At 42.8% G+C, this 19,391-nt stretch overlaps 1 protein-coding gene across 4 annotated transcripts in view; it reads left to right on the top strand.

The window, feature by feature from the left end:
* Window positions 1–19,391, top strand: part of DIP2B (disco interacting protein 2 homolog B) — a 205,062-nt gene that overhangs the window by 121,714 nt on the left and 63,957 nt on the right. For all 4 annotated transcript variants that reach the window (XM_060253191.1, XM_060253187.1, XM_060253188.1 and 1 more), the window contains 2 exons: window positions 5,666–5,794; window positions 9,152–9,277. In XM_060253191.1, the coding sequence (XP_060109174.1) occupies window positions 5,666–5,794; window positions 9,152–9,277 (255 nt within the window). The remainder of the gene's footprint in view (window positions 1–5,665; window positions 5,795–9,151; window positions 9,278–19,391) is intronic.

Here is a 19,391-nt window from a genome sequence, read left to right as displayed (position 1 = left end):
TATATTAGTAAAGGTGAAGATTTGCTTTTTTGCCCTCAGAGGTGGATTCTCAAAACACTGTGAATTCAGCAAAAGATATAAACTGAACAATCTTTACATGACTTCATTCTAATTTGCTTTTATCCTGTTGGAAGGGATTCTGAAAAATGTAGCGTGCATGTAGTAGGATTTTGCTGGGAGAAGGGATGAAACTGAAATTCAGGCCCCAACAGGTCTGTGGAAATAGAAGCTGTATTTTAATTCTTAGTTGTCTGGTTTGGTGTATCTGAGAATTTCAAGGGTATTAAAAAAAAAAAGCACAACGCCTAGGTACATTCCTCTACCAGCTGGGAGAAGAGGGGTTATAAAGTAAGGTAGGTTCCTTTTGGTTAAGAGTAGTTTAGTGAGTCAAATCCTGTAGTTTATGGGTTTGATCCAACCACCCACCTGCAGGTTCAAGGAGTCATCGTTCCTGTATTCATCTCCTTCAAGCAATCCTTACCACTAAGACCAGCAGACTTCAATGGGGCTGGGAGGGACAAAATCACACTTCTTTGCCTCTCCCATAAGTGGAACTGCACTGACAGAAGAGGCAAGGTGATTTCACCTCTCCTCTCCCACTTTAGCCTCCAAACATGTGGGGCTGTTAATCCACACAGGTCCCAGAATCCCATGGATAAACTTCCTTGGGATCAGAAATGACTTCCTGAGGGAGGGTCCACAGAAAAGATCCACAGTCATCAGCACCTTCTGTTAAATGTTAGCTACATCACTCCCAAGCATGTTGGCTTCCCAACCCCCCCCCCACCCTGGCGGGGGACCCCCAAATTTGCAGCCTCCTCCCCCGCTCTCCAAAAATCCGGAAGGGGGGGAGAGAACATGCGTGTAGGCATCATCGTTGTAGAGCTCCTGCAGGTTTAGAAACCTGCAAACAGTTTTTAAAATGTGTGCCCCTTTAAGGCTGCACAGGAAACAGGAAGGGCTTCATGGGAAAGGGTCAGTAACAGTTTCCATGGAGAATGGCCCCTCCCTTTCTTCTGCTTTCGTTTTCACAGCGAGCAAAGTTCTGCTGGAAGGAAACCAAGTAAGTATTTGTGCATGTGAGAGAGGGAGGGGGCAGGGGAGTCCCTGGTATGCAGGCCCTCCCCCCCTTTAGAAAGCGTGGGGGGGAGGGAAATGTCTACTGGGCACTCTATTATTCCCTATGGAGAACGATTCCCATAGGGAATTAATCTGTGGGTATTGGGGGCTCTGGGGGGGCTATTTTTTGAGGTAGAGGCACCAAACTTTTAGTATAGCATCTAGTGCCTCTCCCCAAAATACCCCCCAAGTTTCAAAACGATTGGACCAGAGGGTCCAATTCTATGAGCCCCAAAAGATGGTGCCCCTATCCTTAATTATTTCCTATGGAAGAAAGGCATTTAAAAAGGTGTGCTGTCCCTTTAAATGTGGTGGCCAGAACTCCCTTGGAGTTCAATTATGCTTGTCACACCCTTGTTCCTGGTTCCACCCCAATGTCTCCTGGCTCCACCCCCAAAGTCTCCTGGCTCCGCCCCCAAAGTCCCCAGATTTTTCTTTAATTGGACTTGGCAACCCTACAAGCATGCGAAGCTGCTAGTGGTAATTATATGATCATTTATATATCTTTGGTGATGATCCAGCCAGGATCTTTTTAAAAATCTTGTTTTTACAAGTCATTATTGAATATTGAGAGAACTGTGTGGTTTGGTATCGTAGTTTCTTTTGCCATTTCCAAAGAAGGCAGCCATACTAGGTGTTAGGATGCTAGGCCTAGTGAGGCCTACAGGCTCCAGAAAAGCCTGTGTTAGAGTAGCTACAAGGCCTACATTTCCCAAGATCCCTTTGGTCCCTCTGATTGGGTGGGCAGAAGTTTTAGTGGGCAAACTTGCTCCAAGAAGTGGGACCTGGGAAGAAAGAATAAATAGGTCTGGCTAGAGATGGGGAGGTGTCTGCTTTGAAAAGGCTGGGCTGGCGAAGGCTGCAGCTGGGAACAGATCCTCACCCAAAGGGGATGGTGAGTCTTTGGCCATTAGAGGGAGGGAACATCTGGCTAGTTGTGTCAGTGCTTTTATTTCTTTGTACCAACTTTTACTGTTTTCATATTCACTGTTACACTAAAAGTTTATAAAACCACTTGTTTTTGAGCACTTATTATTAACCCATTGTTGTTACATTGCCTGAGTCCTCACATCTCTTCAGTTATGGTTAAAAAGTACTTGCTGATGGCGAAGATACAGGGGTTGGGTGGGTGCTCTGGGGCTCCCCAGACAGACCCTTACCAGAGTGGTGGCAGCCAGTAGAAGGCCCTTCTTGATCCCCTTCTGTGTAACACTAGGGAAGAAAACTTGAGTCCACTGGACTCAAACTTTGTTCTTCTGCTTCAAGCCAACATGGCTACCCAACTGAATCTATACTGGGGAACGGTGGGCCTAATGTGAGTTGGTTCACTTAAATCAGTGACTGACTGTTCTTGAGAGGGTTTCTCATTAGTCCTTTGAATTTTTTTTTTTTTTAAGAAATTCCTTCTGTAAAGGTCAATAATAGCAGAAAAGGTTAGGGATACAGAGATCTGAAAAACCTGTGTCTCTCCCTGAGCTTTGTCCAGTTTTTCTAATGGAAAAATAAAGGATGCTGTGGAGCAGGGAAACTCCTATAAAATGCTTTCCTTTTGCCATGAGATAAGGTTTTACTCACTCGAAATAGTTGTATGAAGATTTTAAAATTATTCCTGTGTATTCTATATTTTCAGAGATACAGTTATTTAAATGTGACAGTTTCCCCCATAAGTAGTGTGAAATAGTGTATACACTATTAGTTTGTTTTCCTTGTTATAAAATTTAATTTGATTTAGAGGTATGCTATGTGTCTTGTTTGACAATCTGAGAAGGTTTGTGCAATCAGAACAATTTTGTTTGTCACAAAATCTGTGTGTCCAGCCTCCCCTGCCCATCTATCAGACGTTAAATACTAAAGTAGCATGGCATATAGCGGTTTGTTGAAAACGTTAGTGATTTTTAAAGTAATAAATATCTGGTCAGGGCCACACCACTATTTTAAAAAAAAAAGTATAATTTGCATTTTGTTATGGTTGAACACTTTAGCCCTTCAGTCTTACAAAGGCAATAACGTCAAAGAATATCAGGAAGTCAATATTTGACATGCTTTGATAAAACCCTTATTTGACAGAAAGTTCTTTATAGAAGAGAGGGCGCTAAAAGTAAATGCTTCTCCGGGTATATTGTCTTCCCCTATCCATTCTTTTCCTACACCCATTATTCTTGGAACATGAATCTACAGACATCCTGTAAATTATACACAAGAATCAACTTAAAACCCTTGCTGCAAATATTTCTGTAAATACTGCATATTTTTTCTCAGCACCAATTGCTTCCTTTTGCCTGCTCCTCCAGTCATCACCCTTCTTTTCTGCTACTTACCTTTTCTCTAACCTCTACCACCATACCCTCTGCTCTTGAAAAAGAAAATAGGAAAAAGGAAGCATCAACCCCCTATAGTTCTGTCATAGAAACAAGGATTGCAAGGTTATCCAGGTTGCCCCTTTCAATTTTTAAAGATGGAGGAGTGCTGCTGAAATACTTTTGCTGTTCTTGTACTGCATTTCATTAGTTTGCCGAGCTGGTTTGTGTATGATTCCACCATCAGAACAGTAGGGGCTTTGCATGACTGTGTGTTCTTTGTGTTTCATGTTGTTATGCTGTTAGGGGTGATATTACAAGTGTAACTCATGAGAGAATGTGTGGACTTCATGGTGCCTGCGTATGCACAAAGTCTGTTCTGTGGAAGTGGATCCTTGTATTGGACATTTCCTTTAAAAGCTGGTCGGAAGCTAGCTTCAGCTTCTTTTTCAGCCCTCTCTTTTTCTCCTTCTCCACATTGAGCCTTGTGGCTTCTATGCATGTTTACTTTCTGCAGCATCAGTACAGGTATCATTTTGTGATACTGCTGCCAGTTAGCTAGCTGTCCTTGCTGTGCACTCAAAAATATTGTGCATTCCTGTGTGGCAGCAACTAATTTTTAGGCGTCATCTTGACACAGAACTAAACATTATGTATAGGCCTTGAATTCAGCAGGAGCTCACAGGCACACAGCTCCTGAAACTTTTTGAGAGTCCCCCTCCTCTTCCCCACTTACCTTGTCCATTGAATAGTATGTACAGCTGCATAACAATCCCTGGATTAGGAGAGCAGACAGCCAACCAGCCACCAAAAGCCGTACCACACCCCCAGCAGCCCTCATTAACCCCTGGAGAAGCCCATGACACCCTTTCTTCACTTCTTATGTGATTTTGGGCAGTAGGTGGCTTGCTGGCCTTTTGACCTTGCGGGGGGGAAGCCAAGGAGAGCCCCAGGTGAGCAAGGCCTGCTTGGGCTGCCTGGATCTCTAGACAGCCCAAGCAGGCCTCACCCAGGGCTCTCCTTTCTTGCCTTGGGTTGCTTTTGGCTGGTGCCGGGTGGCATATGCTAATTAGTTATGCTAATGAGCTCTACCACCTATTTTTCTACAAAATGACGCTGATTACATATATAATATTGCTGGGTGATACTATAACTCATTTGGGGTTGTGGGCGTCCAGGGCATTTTCTCATATTCCTGTTACAGACATACTGTAGATGTCCATGTATTCAACTGTTTTAAAAGCCATTATAGAAGGAAATTCTACATTCTAGACCCACTTATGCAAGGTGTGGCCTAAAGGATTTAGGTCAGCTTCCAAATTCAGCAGGTAACATTCAGAGGATCCTTGTTATTTCATGGGTAATAGGTGGTGGAAATTTCTGTCAAGTTGCAACCAATTAATGGTAATCCCAGAGGGGTGTTCAAGGAAAGAGTGTAGAGAGCCAGGTACAGCCACAATCAGAGTCCAGAGTCAGCGTCAATGTCTGTCTGAAATCAGGCTTCCAGAAGTCTGGCAAGGGAGCGTTGTTCAGTCCAAAGTTGTACACCAGAGCAAGCAGGTCCAAGATCCATCTAGATCTGGTTGAAGGTCACTAGAGCAGAGTCAGGAGCTGTGGTTGCAGAATTCACTGGATAGTGACTTGTTGCTTCCACAGACTGGTTTTTATTTCTTGTACCCAACTCCTTGGGAGTAACCCTGTAGCTACTCATCATCAGCAATCTGCTGGCTTCTCTCCTTGAGCTCCATTCTAAGCCTTCATCTCCTGTGCTCAAAGGGTATGGGTGAAATTGGAGGGCTGGTAATGACTAACTGGGTTTAATCTGTTGGGAGGCTGCAAGGTGTTGGTGGCTCTGCATCAGCTGTCAGTTGTGAACTCTGACAATCTTGCAACCACCACCAGAAGTTTCATTTTTTTGCTTGCCAGCTTCTGTTGATTACAGCAGGACTCCTCCTGAGGAGTCCTTCTCTCCTGACTGACCCACAACAAAAAGATGTGCAGAGGTGGTTTGCCATTGTCTGCCTCCATGTAACAACCCCAGTCTTTCTTGGTGGTATCCCATACCCAGGGCTTCCAAGATCTGATGAGATCAGGCTAGCTTGGGCAATCCGGGTCAGGGCCATGGGCAATTAGCAGTGGTCAGTAGAAATCCTTGTCACTGACCAAAAGAGGTCCTCCTTATTTTTCTTGACTTTTTTTTTAAAAAAATCATATGTTTATACATATATACTTTTTACATTTTCCTGCAGGGGTTGATCCAGGTTTGCATAAGGAACCACGAAATCAGACACCTGCTCCATCTGCAGCTCCAGCACCATCCTCCTCCAAGTATCACCGGGCACGCTCTGGGGGAGCCAGAGATGAGCGCTATCGGTCTGGTAAGGATGCTCCGTATTAATTTGACAAGCGCAGTGGGGTTTTTGCTGCTGCTGTTGTAGGAAAGGCCTGTATACATTTGGTTTCAGACATCTAGAACAAATGAGAGCCAGTGTGACACAGGAGTTTGTGTTTGCCTAGAACTAGGGAAATCCAGTTTTGGATCCTCACTTTTTCTTTGAAGTTTACCAGCTGACCTTGGGCCAGCAACATTGTTTCAGGTCTAACTTACTTCTGGTAGTGGTTGTAAGCATTAAATGGAGAAAGGCTCCTGAGCACTTTGGTGAACAGGCAAATCAAATAATAAATACTGCTCTAAAAGTCTTCAAGCCAAAGGTATCTTCATAGGCAGAAGAGGCTGGGGTATGTGTGTGCACATGTGCCTGCTCACCTCCTTCAGTCCTGCCTTCAGTGCTTTCAACATATGATCAGAGTTCTGTTCAGCCTTTTGCTATCCAGTTCTTCTTTTTAGCAGTTCTGTAATCTCACTCACATTTGGGATTTGAACTAGGTTCTGTGCTCCACATTCCAAGCACTGCAATAGAGTCAGATCTCTGATGCTGCCCCTTCTTGAGTTGCAGGTTCCAAGGGAGAAGGAAGTTTTACAAGGGCTCTCACTTTTTCCTTTCTCTTTTTAATGAAAAACATATCACTTTTTAAAATAAAAGTAGGTGCTTTTGTACATAAAGTTTCTAGAAGAGCTACTATCACAGGTTTGTGTGGTGTAGAGTCTAACACAGATGTCCTCAACGTGATGGCAGTGGGCGCCATGGCACCCACAGACAATCCAAGTGATTTTAGAAAGAAGAAGAAGAATTGCAGATTTATACCCTGCCCTTCTCCCTGAATCAGAGACTCAGAGCGGCTTATAATCTCCTGTGTCTTCTCCCCCCACAACAGACACCCTGTGAGGTGGGTGGGGCTGAGAGAGCTCTCACAGCAGCTGCCCTTTTAAGGACAACTCCTGCGATAGCTATGGCTGACCCAAGGCCATTCCAGCAGGTGCAAGTGAAGGAGTGGGGAATCAAACCCGGTTCTCCCAGGTAAGAGTCCGCACACTTAACCACTACACCAAAGTGGGTGAGGCCAGCTGGGTCTTCTGATGGGCCGTGGGACATTTGATTGACTGTGAAGATTTTAAAAATTTGTTTTGCCAGCAGCTGCCACAACAGCACAAGGAACTTCACTGTGTGACTAAAGATAAGCTGCTGCAGCCATGGCTTTGCCTTCTGTGGCAGCCATTTTGTGGCTGTGGCTGCTAAATTCCAAAGGTGCCTATAAGCTCAGACAAGTTGGGGACACCTTGGTTTGGATGCAAGATACTCATGTTCAAATCCCTGTGCAGCCCCAAAGGACCACTGGGTAACTTAGTGCCACTCCTTGTACTGTACTATAAGGGTTATTGTGAGGATAAACCAAACCATGTATGTTACTGCATGTAAATACAATTTTGCTTTGTTGCATGTCTTCCACTTTGGGAATGGTGTCACACTTAGGGTTGCCAACAATGCCTAGTGTTCTTAATTGTGTGCAAAGGAGCAGACAAAGCTTTTCATGGCATAGTGGTAAAAACTTCACCCAGAAATAAACGATCCATTATACTTCTATTAAAGGTACAGGACTTTTTTCCCCCCAGACTGTTGGTAACCCAAGTTACGCCTCAAGCTTCATTGTATTATAAAAAGTATGCCTCCTTTGCTTTTTGCAGAATTGTAGGGCTTTATTTATTTGCAGTTTTCTCTTGGTAACAGCAATATTCAATTCCGGAAATTTCTGTGTGCAGCTTTTATAAGGTTTTGATCTGACTCAGTGCTCCACATAAGCAGTAGGCCTATGAATGGATTTGACTATTCACCAAAACTGACTCACACTTCTTCCATTGTTATTTCTGGATCTTGTGTAAAATAAGAATAGAGGGAGATAGGTTCAAACTCTCAGTGACAAGATATGTGTTCCTTCTGTGCAGAGAGAAAGTACATTTTGGCAGGGAAGAATGTTCCATCTGCCTTCCTTACAGGAGACCTAGCAGTGGAAGAAACCACACTGAGTTTCCAGATTTGAGGAGGCATTTTTGTGTTATGTCAAATATGTTCTTCTAAATAACCACCTACTTGAATCTGTGTCAGACCCCACTGCTGGTAGAAGAAAATCCAGCAAAGGGCTCAGAATAAGAGTTTATGAATATGGTGGTCATTCTTCACTCACAAATTGTGCTGTCGTCTTGACTATTTTTTAAAAGTTCTGTGGGATTTGTTGTAATTGGGGGCCTTCATGCTTTCTACAGCTGCTTCATTTTTGCTGTAAGTTTCTGAGCTCTTTATACAAAGCATCCAGCTCAGCAATGCTAAAAATATAAAAAAAGTTCTAGATTCAGGGAGAGCTCATGCAATAGGGGCTGCTGTGGTTAGGCATAGGGTGTTATATATTATAGTGATATGTCCATGTTTTTCCTTGGGAAAGCTTGGTAAGTGGGTTCTCCTTAAACTCACAGTCTAAATGATGAGCATGCTGGAAACTGGAAAATAATTTTCTACTATTCTGTGACTTGTGTGATTTGTGTGACTCATCTTTGCTTTTCAGGTGGCTTTCTGTGATGTTCTGGCTGTCTCTTCCTGGCACAGAGTTCTACATACAGTCAATCATTTAGATTTTCCATTTTAATTTTTAATTAGTTTTTCCTACATTTTTTCAAATGAAGTAGGGGATAGAAAGTCACCAGTTGGTTTGACTCTTCAGGAGAATTAATTTCCATCCACAAATGAATGAAATGCTCCATACGATTATTTGCCTAATTTTCCATGGTAAGATAACCTCCTGCCACCATATGTTCCCTCTTATTATGTTCCAGAAAAAGAAGTGATTCTTGAATTGAATGAATCATGTTGCATTTGTTTCATTTGTGGCACTGCACTATCCAGATGAGTCATGTTCAGTAGGAGGCACTTAGAGCGTGAAGTGTGTTTTTTGCCTGACCTCTTGCAGGATCATTCCTCTAGTCTCATCAGATTGCTGGAATTGGCCTTCTGGATCACTCTGTTCAAACTTGTACATGCTGCTGTTGAACTCATAAAGCTGAAGCCAGCCAGAACTGTGTTCAGAAGGCTTTCAAAGGCTGACATTATGAGAAGGATGTACCTTTTAAAAATGACAAAGGAGCAGCTTGGGGTCTGGGGTGATACATCTGTGGCCAGTTTATGACATTTGCAAACATACCTAGCACCACGATGTCTCAGTTGCTTTATGCCCAGCATTTATGATAATAGCTATAGAAGGGTAACTGAATTGGGGCTTTGTTGTTGTGCTATTTATCCTCCTAAGAGCTGCAGTTTTGACATACTTTCCTTATTTCCATTTGTTAGACATCCACACAGAGGCAGTGCAAGCAGCATTGGCAAAGCATAAGGAACAGAAGATGGCCCTGCCCATGCCAACCAAAAGACGGTCCACTTTTGTGCAGTCTCCTGCTGATACCTGCACACCTCCAGGTTAGAGTTCTACCAGCATCTGTTTGGCTTCATGATTGGAAAGTTAAAGTTAGGATAAAGTTTTAGCTTTTCCCTGTATTATGTCTAGGTCTCATGTTCAGTGGTTCTTTTTGAAATAACAGCTCTTCTGAAAACTTTTATCTCCATAAATATGTGGTTAATACTGGTTCTTACATTTAACAGAACAATTCAGCTTCAGTGAGTTGGGGTGTGTGTGTTTGCTTATGCTTTGTTTTATCATCTTGATCTCTAATTTAACTCCAAAGGAGTAGAAGCTTGCATACAGGATGCTGAGAATGTAGAATTTATTTGACAGTTATCAGTTCATTTCAGCATCAGAGCTTAAATGTATTAGGTCACAGAGTTGATTTCTCTTACCCCCACCCTTATCAAAGCAAAGAATCCTAGAGTTAGAAAAGGGGTCTTACAGGCCGTCTAGTCCAGTCCCTTCGTCAACTCACATTTTAAAGCTAGCTGGATGTAGTTGTGTCAGTTTAGATATCTCATGTTATATTGCAGAGCTTTCATATACAGGGTTTTGCTACTAGGTAGACTTGGGTCTTGGCTCCTGTCTCTTAAAATCTAACTAAGGCCTTTCTTCCTTTGGTTGGCATCACATAGCTATATAGCAGTTTTCATCCATAAGTAGAATCTCCTAGAGTGTTCCCTGTATGCTTAGATCTTCAGTAAACAAAACTGATCAGATTGCTATGTTACAAGATCTCAGTGTGTTAGCTATGAAATATTAACTAATGCACTTTTCATTTTCTCAGGCTGCACCATGGGTAAAGTGATGGGTTGTACAAAAGAAGTTTCTCAGACTGAGATAGCTTGTGCTGATGTTAATTACTGGATGTTACATTTCTACATGAATTCTTTTTTGTTCTTCTCAGTTGAATTTCAGTGCTGACACCTGAAAAAAAGAAAAGGAAAAAAACCAACTGGTTTGATTTGCAAATCAAACAAACTTTGCATTGCAGTGGCATTATGAACAAGCTGTCCTGCCTTTTAGCAGGACTCTTGCTGTCTGGAACACTGAGATACTGAATATAAGTTAAATGTTCAAATGGCAAAGATCTGTCAGATCCAGCTCTTGTTCAGTATGCCTAGGACAAGGCAAAGGCAGTGGAGGATCAACTGAGGGTCTTCTGTAACTGGCCAGAGAGAGTGCAGAGCAGCAGAAAGATCTAAGATGGAAGCCACTACAGAGGTTGGGGCCTACTTTCTTAGCTGGTCTCTGTCAGTTGCTTCCTTTACCCCAGTATGGCTGGTGGTGGACAAGGCAGCATCCCTCTCTGCCTAACAATTCTTAGGCACCAGTTCTAGGCAGCTGCAAGTTATAGTGCTGCTGAGATCCAGGAAAAGATCACTTATTTGCTTTTTTACATGCTATGCCAAATGTGTGAGTAGATTTTGAGAGATTTCCCACACAGCTTACCGAGGAGCGAAGTCCCTCCTCACCGCGCAGCGTCTGCTTGGATTTCCCACCAACTGCTCCGCGAAATCAGGAAGTGCCGGACCTTTTGCGTCGCTAACGTAAACTAGAGTTTTAGCGATTTCCATTTGAGACGCAAAAGGTCCGGCACTTCCTGATTCCGCGGAGCAGTTGGTGGGAAATCTGAGCAGACGCTGCGTGGTGAGGAGGGACTTCGCTCCTCGGTAAGCTGTGTGGGAAATCACCCTTTGAAAGAAGAGTTCATTTAGACTCCCACTTTCCATTGGAAATAAGTAACAAATTTGTATTCCTATACCTCTCCCCCTCAACATATATCTAAAATTACCATGTATTGAAAAGTCAATAGAAGCTAAGGGTGCCCTTAAAATACACATTTCTGGCAAGATGTTATAGCATGAATCAACCTCACATTAATTACCAAACTATGCCTCACAGATAATAATCTAATCCTAGGCTGTATAGCCAACTCTGTGAGCATGCCCCAAACATCAAGTGCTATGGATTCAAAGGGCAGCCTTGGTTGCCAAGTAAATTAACTTGCAGCCCTGGAAATCTTGTATTCCTCCCTCTGTGGTTCATTGGACCAATGAGATGTTAGATCTCTGTACAAGGGAGACAATTGCATATAACAGATTAGAAACTCTGGAGATCTTCACTTCCATCTGGCAAGATTTCCTGAATCTCTTAGAACCATTATACTTCACCTTCTCCACTCCTCCTTCAGCTGGATCTGTCATGTTCTCAGGAAGCAGGCAGGTAGGAGTCCAAAGCCAGTCCAAGGTCAAAGTCCAGGAAGTCAAGCAGGAGCCAAGTCACCAATGCAGAATCACAAACCGGAATCAGAAGTCAGTGTCCAAAAGCCAAGAGATCAGGTGCCTAGGAAATCAAGCAGGTCAGGATCAGGAAGGAGCATGGATGCAAGCCAGAGAATAGACTTGTTGCTTCCACAAGGTTACCAGGTCCTGGGTGGGAGCTATATGGGAGTCTCAATCAGCCTGCTCCCTGGGTGGCAGTGACTCTGCTAGAACTCAGGGCTGAGTGATCTGAAGCATCGGCGTGCCTCATGTCTTCACTCTGAAAGTTCTTTCCAGAGCCTGCTTTGAACTCTTGAGATGGGAGGGGGAGAGGTTGGAAGAGATTGATCGTCACTGGTGCCTTGATTGTGATTAATGGGCCAGCTGCTGTTTGTTCAGCTGAGGAACTGGCTGGCAACTCTTCCAGGTCTGTTAACTCTTCCAGCTCCTCCTTTGTCAGGGCTTATGACAGGATCCATATTGCTGCCTCTCATCACCCCCTACCCCATTCTCATTCTTACCTTTTCTTATTCTGTAATCTTAGCTAGCTGAGTGTGTTTGCAGCTCTTACTTTGTTGTTGATGTGGTATGTTGGGGAAGAGGGTGGGTGGTAACATTCCAGGGAATTAGTTGTTATACTTACTATTTTACCTTATGTGGAAAACAATAAACAAAAATTTTAATGGGAAAAAGAAGCTATTCACAATACCATGTGCTTCCTCCCTCTTTACAGATGTAATATGCAACACAAGTGCAACTAGCATATGCAGTATAATTCTGATGTGCATGGATTCTGGAACATTCATTTTTGTCAGTCATCTGATTAACAGGAATTTGGAGGTCCTGATGTTATCAGCTGTTAGTTGTCAGTGCTGATAGCCAGCAGGCCCCTGAGAGGAGAATCTCCCTATGGCTTTGTTCAGCCTTGACAGTGCTAGTCAGCTGGCCAGAGCACAATAGCTGATGAACAGGGATCAAAAGAAGCAGGGACAAATTAAGGTAGTTCTTTCTTGTGAAGGCAGAATTTGAGTAGTAAAGTTTCTGCTGGATAAAAATAAAGCCCTATGAAGAGCTGGTACATATTTAGTTGGGTACCTGAAAAGGGGTAATTGGGACAGATTTGATTTATAAACATCCTTTTAAAAAAAAACCTCAGTCATCTCTGGTGAAAAACAACACGATTGATCAATTGGATTTTAAGATTGTTTCCTCTCTATGAAAGTTAATGGCTTCCTGTTTGACTGTGTGTTGCGGTCAGGTTTTATGCTTTGGTTGTTTTCTGTTCAGATTCAGCACATCAGATGCTAGAAGCATGTGCTGTGATAGGTTTTAGTATATTTACTTATTCAAATCCTTTTATAGCATGTTTAGCATCTAGTTTTTTCAAGGTAGCTTGCAGAATATACAACTCATAATACAAACAATAAAACTACAATGTGTTACATTTTGTGAAGTATTTCTGTAAACAGAAAGGTGGTGGGATTTTCACCCCTTTCCCACAGAGGACTTCTGATAATCCCTTCCTGCTGTTCCTGAGGATTCACTGTCCCCTGGAGCAGCATGGGGGGCAATATGAGCATCAGTCTGAGGGGGTAGATGAGATAATTGCTCTCTGCAGACATCAGGCAGTAGGTATTTTCAGCAGCATCCAAGCCAATATATGGCTTAGTTAAAAAAGCAACAACACCCAAGCCAAACCAGGAGTTAAAAATCCGTAAACAAAGGCTTAGCAATAAAGCAGGGGTGGCCAACGGTAGCTCTCCAGATGTTTTTTGCCTACAACTCCCATCAGCCCCAGCCATTGGCCAGGCTGGCTGGGACTGATGGGAGTTGTAGGCAAAAAACATCTGGAGAGTTACCATTGGCCACCCCTGTGATAAAGAATTCCACAAGAGTAATTACAAAAGAGCAACCAGGCATAAATTTCAAATCTCTCACCAAGCAACCAAAGCAAAATGAAAACTCCATGAAAGAGGTAAGTTTTATTGCTGTCTTTAAGTCTACCAAAGAAGGTGCCAGCTGTGCTTCATGTGGGAGGGTACTTCATAATCCTGGTGGTACCACTGCCAAAAAGGCCCTATTGTATGTTGCCACTCATTGAACACCTGACAATAATGACATCTAAAGCAGGAGCCCACCAGGTGATCTGATTGCCTGGGGGGGCGGGGTGTTGTTACCATGATTTATTCTCCAGTGTACTTGTACCTTGGTGGTGTTTGGGAAATGTATCTGTATTCTTAAAACCTCAGGACAAGCACCTGTTGGAAGCTCCTTTCACAGTAAGCTAGTTGGTCTTTAAGTGCAGCTCTGAATTTTAAACAACAAACAAGTTTACTCTGCGTACACCAGAGTTAAAGCAGTGTTTCCCCAAAATGGACAATCCATACCCACCTAGGTAAAACTGGGAAGCTTGGTATTAGGTAGATTCTTCCCTATAGGTATATGCTGGTGTTTACACTTAATGTTCATACACATGCATTGTTTGCTGTTCTTGGGATTGCTGCAGGGTGCTGTAGAATGTGGCCCAGAGCAAGCATACTCACTGTGTAAACTATGGATCTGCCCAAAGTTGATGTAATATTTGTTCACCTTGAGGTTCCTCATTGCTCTGGATTTCTTCTTTTGTCCTCGTAACATTACCTGAATGCACAGAGAAGAGAAAGATTTATTGAAGTGGTTCTATTTTGGTCCTAAGGAAGAGATTTCCCCCGTCAAATCTCTTAAATGCCTTTGGTTATGGTTATGCCTATAAACATTTGATGTCTTTAAAAACCACTGCAAGCCCTGCTGGGAGTGGCTAATGAACCTTAATGTTGTGTCTCTTTCTTTGGATCAAATGCAGAAGACTGCACAGATGGGGGAGGGTATTTACATCATTTAGCCCAGTTTGAGCATTCCCAAGTTCCTCGTCTGTGACCTAATTGTGTAGACGTTCAGATTCTTTTAGATAGCTTGAATTACTACCATCTGATTTCTCTGTGTGAGTCTGAATTCATTCCCTAATGTCATGAGGTTATATTACTTCATGTCTTCATTTGTTAGAGGTCCTTTGTGCTCTCAGATAGGTCTTTGGACCAGTGTATCAGTAAACAGCCACATATCTAGCCAGAATTAAAATGTTCCCTCTGTGCTTGTATGTATATATGCTGAAAAATGTATATTGTACTTCAGAATAAAATTGCTTGCAGCACATGAATTTAAAAGCTAGGAAGGTGATACTCATTTTTGGCCAACCAAAGGGTGTGGCTCTCTGTGTCAGCCAGAGAAGTCCTGATTTCCTGGTGAAGTAGGTTGAAATGGTTGCCATAGAACATAACTGTCCTGCAGTTTTTAGCAGAGTGCTTCCCACTGAGTTTAGAGCCGGAAAGCTATTTTTCTTTCATCCTCAACTGTGGGATTTCCATAGGACAGTTCAAGGATGGTGATTTCTCTGCTGCAGAATGTGCAGTTGACTCCCAAGAGGTCTGTCTCTAATACGTCATTCACAGGCACAACAAGTTTATGTTTACTGGCAGGTTTATGTTTACTGGGCCAGGTGTTTTTAATGTAGTTCTTGTGCCTCAGGATCATAATATATGAAAAGTAGCATAATTTAGTTGCCTCCCATGCACCCCGTCCCAAACTCCTGACACATATAGACAGGAATTGAGCATACAGCAGAAATTTGCATAAGGAGAGGAAAAAGTTCAAGTCAGCCCTTGAACCATATTTGAGGTAAGAAATCTATATTCTTATCTCCCCTACCTTTCTTTTCTTTGTGACTGTAAGAGTGTCTTGACATTACCTTAGCAGCATTGGGTGTTACTGAAGTGTTACAAGGAATGGGGCATGTTATAGCAGCTCCCATGCCATTATGATAATGTTTAAAGGGTGCCCTGCAGAGGGCTGAAGAGTTATCTTTAACCCCAAGAGTAGGGAATCCCCCTCCCCCTGCACATGTGCCAAACAACTACACACCAGACCAGTTTGCTAGGCTCACAGGACTGCTCCTGTGTCCAAGGTGAACCCTCTGAGATTCTGGCAGTGGTGCTGGAGCTCAGTGTGGTCCTCTGTGTGCCTGGCACACCAACATCTTCACACACAGTCATGGTGATTCACCTCAGGCGAAAGAGGTGCCTGCCCTCTGATTTAAACCATGCATGTGGGATTCCCAGGATTTAAAGGCATCCTTACAGGATGCTGATTTTGCGGATTAGGTAGTCCTATGAAGTGAACCAGTCTCCGTGAGCTCTGTCACTTTTCATATTTCCACCTCTCCATCTGTGATGCCTGTAGGGAAGAATGTGGAACAGGCACAGGCTCTTGTGTGCTCTGGCTGCCTGACTTCCATCAGTGCAGGATGTATGTCCGGGGAGAAGGACCAGCTGTTTTTCTCAGGGATATTTCTTGTCTGCCAATCTGGGGTGTAAAGCAGTTGCCAGGCAGAAGCACTGTCAGAGGTGTTGCCCCCAAGTGGTATGCTGTACCCATCCCACTTTTCAAGCCTGTTTAAACAAGGTACCTTTTTTTTTTTAGCAGGCCGCAAGTTTTCATGAAGCAATATTTGTTACAAACAAAAAATAAAAACAGAAAACTCTGATACTGAATCAGATACCTTTATGCTCATGTAAATAATAGGCGAGGCTGGGATGTAGATATTTACGGAAAGTCTTGGAAATCAAGTTTGGGTGTGGATGTTTTCCCCACTGAGTTATTTTACAGCAGTAGGCTCTAGGACTTTCCCTTCCATGTTTTCCATAGATTTTCTGAGAATGCAGGGCAGATATGGAATGATCCCCACCCAGAGATTTGAATGCTTTGGAGTCTATTAAACACCAGTTTCAACACCGGATGCTTTAGTGAGTCAAATATTTTCCTAAAACTATGTCATTTTGGTCCTGCATAGCTCAGCGGCAAACATTTTTAAGGAGGTAAACATTTATGTACAGTAGTACATTATCTCTGCCAGCCCTGTGTTCCCTCTACACTACTGCCTGTTTCACATTTTAATTATTTATGTGGCCTCTTTTTTTAGTAGCTTGGATAGGTTATATAATCCTATGAAAGCTGTATATGGAATTAATGTTACAAAGGCTTTTGCCAGCCTGGAAGCTTAAAGCCTATCACTTCACTTTTGCGCAGTAAAATTACTGGAAATCTCTTGCTCTGCCAACGGTGCTTTGGACAAACGTACTGAATCAAATAGTTGAAAATATCTATTTGGTTGCCATTCAAGATGTTAAACACTGAATCCAGTAGAGAACATAAAGCTTCTGTATTTGTCATGAAAGCCAATGGATTTCATGTGTGAAGGGTTTTTTTAAAACACACATACCAACACACACACTCTAGAAGATAGATACATTTCCCGGGATCAGGTTGAATTAAGATGTATTGTTGGAATGTAGTTTCTGCATGGTAGACAAGCGGCAAGAAGGTTGGCTGCCAGTTTTTCTGCCACAGCAAATTCCTACTTGGCAGAATTTCATTTGAGTAGGGCTTAGATGAGTGCTAGGGCTTGCACCCGAGACATTTTTGTTGGTATAGCCTGCTTTATGTTGGAAAATCACCTTAGCCCGTGAAAGTTAGTGGCTAGAGCAGGGATATCGAACTCTTTTGTTATGAGAGCCGGATTTGACATAAATGAGACCTTGTTGGACCGAACCATGTGTATCATAAAATGTAATGTCAGGTAGTGGACATATAAACTTTATAAAGGGCACAGACACACAAAGATTTTTTTTTTTTTGCTTAAAATAAAACATGCTTAAAATATTAGCCCGCTTGCAAGATTTTGTTTTACAGTCTCTGATAAATGTCACCTCTAGCTATGAATTATTGCATCAAAAACTGCAGACAATGTCTGTGCGGTACCAGTCTTGAATATGTACTGCTCAGGGGTGCACATCTGTAAGTTGCAAACCTGTTTTTGATTCATTGACATTCATTACAGACATCTCATGGTCAATGCTTTGAGCTTAAGACCCAGAGGAACATGAAGCAGCTGGGCATTGTGAGCTTTTGTACAGAAGTTGCTTCACATACTAGTCAAGAACATGTGAAGGCACCATGGCACAGACTGAGGGTGATGTGCTTGTCTACAAAAATATAATTTCCACCAGAAAAATGACTACAACTGAAAAAAAAATACAACTTCCCCCCAAAAAACAACTACAAGAACAGAGAGACAGCCATGTACAGTGGTCATTGTCAGCCTACTATCTGGAAAGTCTAAATTCAAGACCCCCAATCAAAGGAAAATGTGAAAGAAAAAAATAAGGAAAATTTGCTGGGTAAACCTGGGGCAGAACACACTCTCAGCCGAATGCTGATATTTTTCTTCTAAATAGTTCACATGCTTTTCTATTGAGAAAGACTGGAAGGCATGAGTACAGTGAAAATGAGGAGGGAAACCCAGTTACAAGCCCAACAAAACTCTCTCTCTCTCTGTAGCAAGGCAAAAAGCTCATACCACTAAAATGTTGCTAGTCTTAAAAGCATGCTTTGTAGCTCTGCTGATGATGGGGACTGGGCAAAGGAAGCTCTGGCTCTTCCTTTCCTTCCCCAGGGCAGAAGGAGGGGGAGGAGCCTCAGCCATTCATTAGAAGGAAGAGAGGCTTATCTCAGTAACTCTGCAGAGTGATTAATTGAGCCTGGCAAACTTAATCAACCAGCAGAGCTATAAAGCCAAGCTCCCTCATTAGCTCAGGCTGCTCCTCCCTCTTCCTCCCTTTGGGAAAAGGGAGAGGGGAGAGGGAAAGGCTGCTTTGCTGCTGTGGTTTATCTGGGGAGAAACACAAAATGGCGACCAAAAAAAGCAGGCAAGGGAAAATGAAGCAGATGACAGCCAGTTGCTGTGGAGCCCTCTGTGGGCCTGATCTGGCCCGTGGGCCATGTGTTTGACACCCCAGGGCTAGAGTGGTTTGACTTAGACCAGAGAGGCCATGACCCTCAGTTAATGACATTGAGCCCCTCACTGTCTCTCAGTTTAACTTAATCCCTTGGCAGTATTTTAAGGTTAAAATATGACACCCTCATGAACACAGACTTGAGCTCTTTGAAGGGAAGGGGTAGGATTCATATTGGACCAAGGTGATATATTCCTGACTTCAATAAGTAAGGTTGACAGAGATGGCTCTGCTGTTACTCCTGAGGAGCAGTGTCCCTTCTGTGTTGGTATAATACCTAGAGGGCTCTGTCTTGGATGGGCTGACCTTACTAGTGACTTCTTGGAGGAGGGTGAAGTCTCTCCTGATTAGAAAAGTGTCTGTGCTGGCAGGCTGGTTAATTGGTATTGTTTTGACGTTTGTCAACTAGTTTGCTTTTAGAATTGTTTGTAATACATTTTGTTCATTATTTATTTATTTTATTTCCATAGATTTATAGGCCGCCCTTTCCCATAGTGGGCTCAGGCAGCTTCCAACACAATAAAACAATCAAATCAATTTAAAATATTTAAAACAGTTTAAAATTAAGACAATTAAGCCACAGCTCACATTAGGTGGGGCGTCAAAGATGGTATTAACAGATCAATTCGGCTTGCTTGTCCCAACCTATTTAACAGTATGTGTGCCACCAAAGAGCTTGAAGGTAGTTTGGTTGGCAGGATAGTAATACGTTTATTTGTATCAATTCAGTTGCATGTACAATGATATTGGAAAATTTCAAAGATCAATGTATTCTAGAATAGCAGCCTTGTTGGGTGAGTAATGATGGCACAGCAAGCTGTGTTTTGCATAGTTGCCATGGTTGACTTTTTGAACTTAAAAGTTAAAGATTATAAATGGGAATCTATGAGACTTACAAGGAGGAGAGGAATTCCACCCTTTAGTCTTGGTTCTTCTGTTTCCCTAGTGGCTCTCTCTTTTATACTCCGCGCTGCCTT

This window comes from Heteronotia binoei, chromosome 13, assembly GCF_032191835.1.
Source record: "Heteronotia binoei isolate CCM8104 ecotype False Entrance Well chromosome 13, APGP_CSIRO_Hbin_v1, whole genome shotgun sequence".
In the NCBI taxonomy this organism is placed as follows: domain Eukaryota; kingdom Metazoa; phylum Chordata; class Lepidosauria; order Squamata; family Gekkonidae; genus Heteronotia; species Heteronotia binoei.
This window is presented reverse-complemented; position numbering and strand designations above follow the sequence as displayed.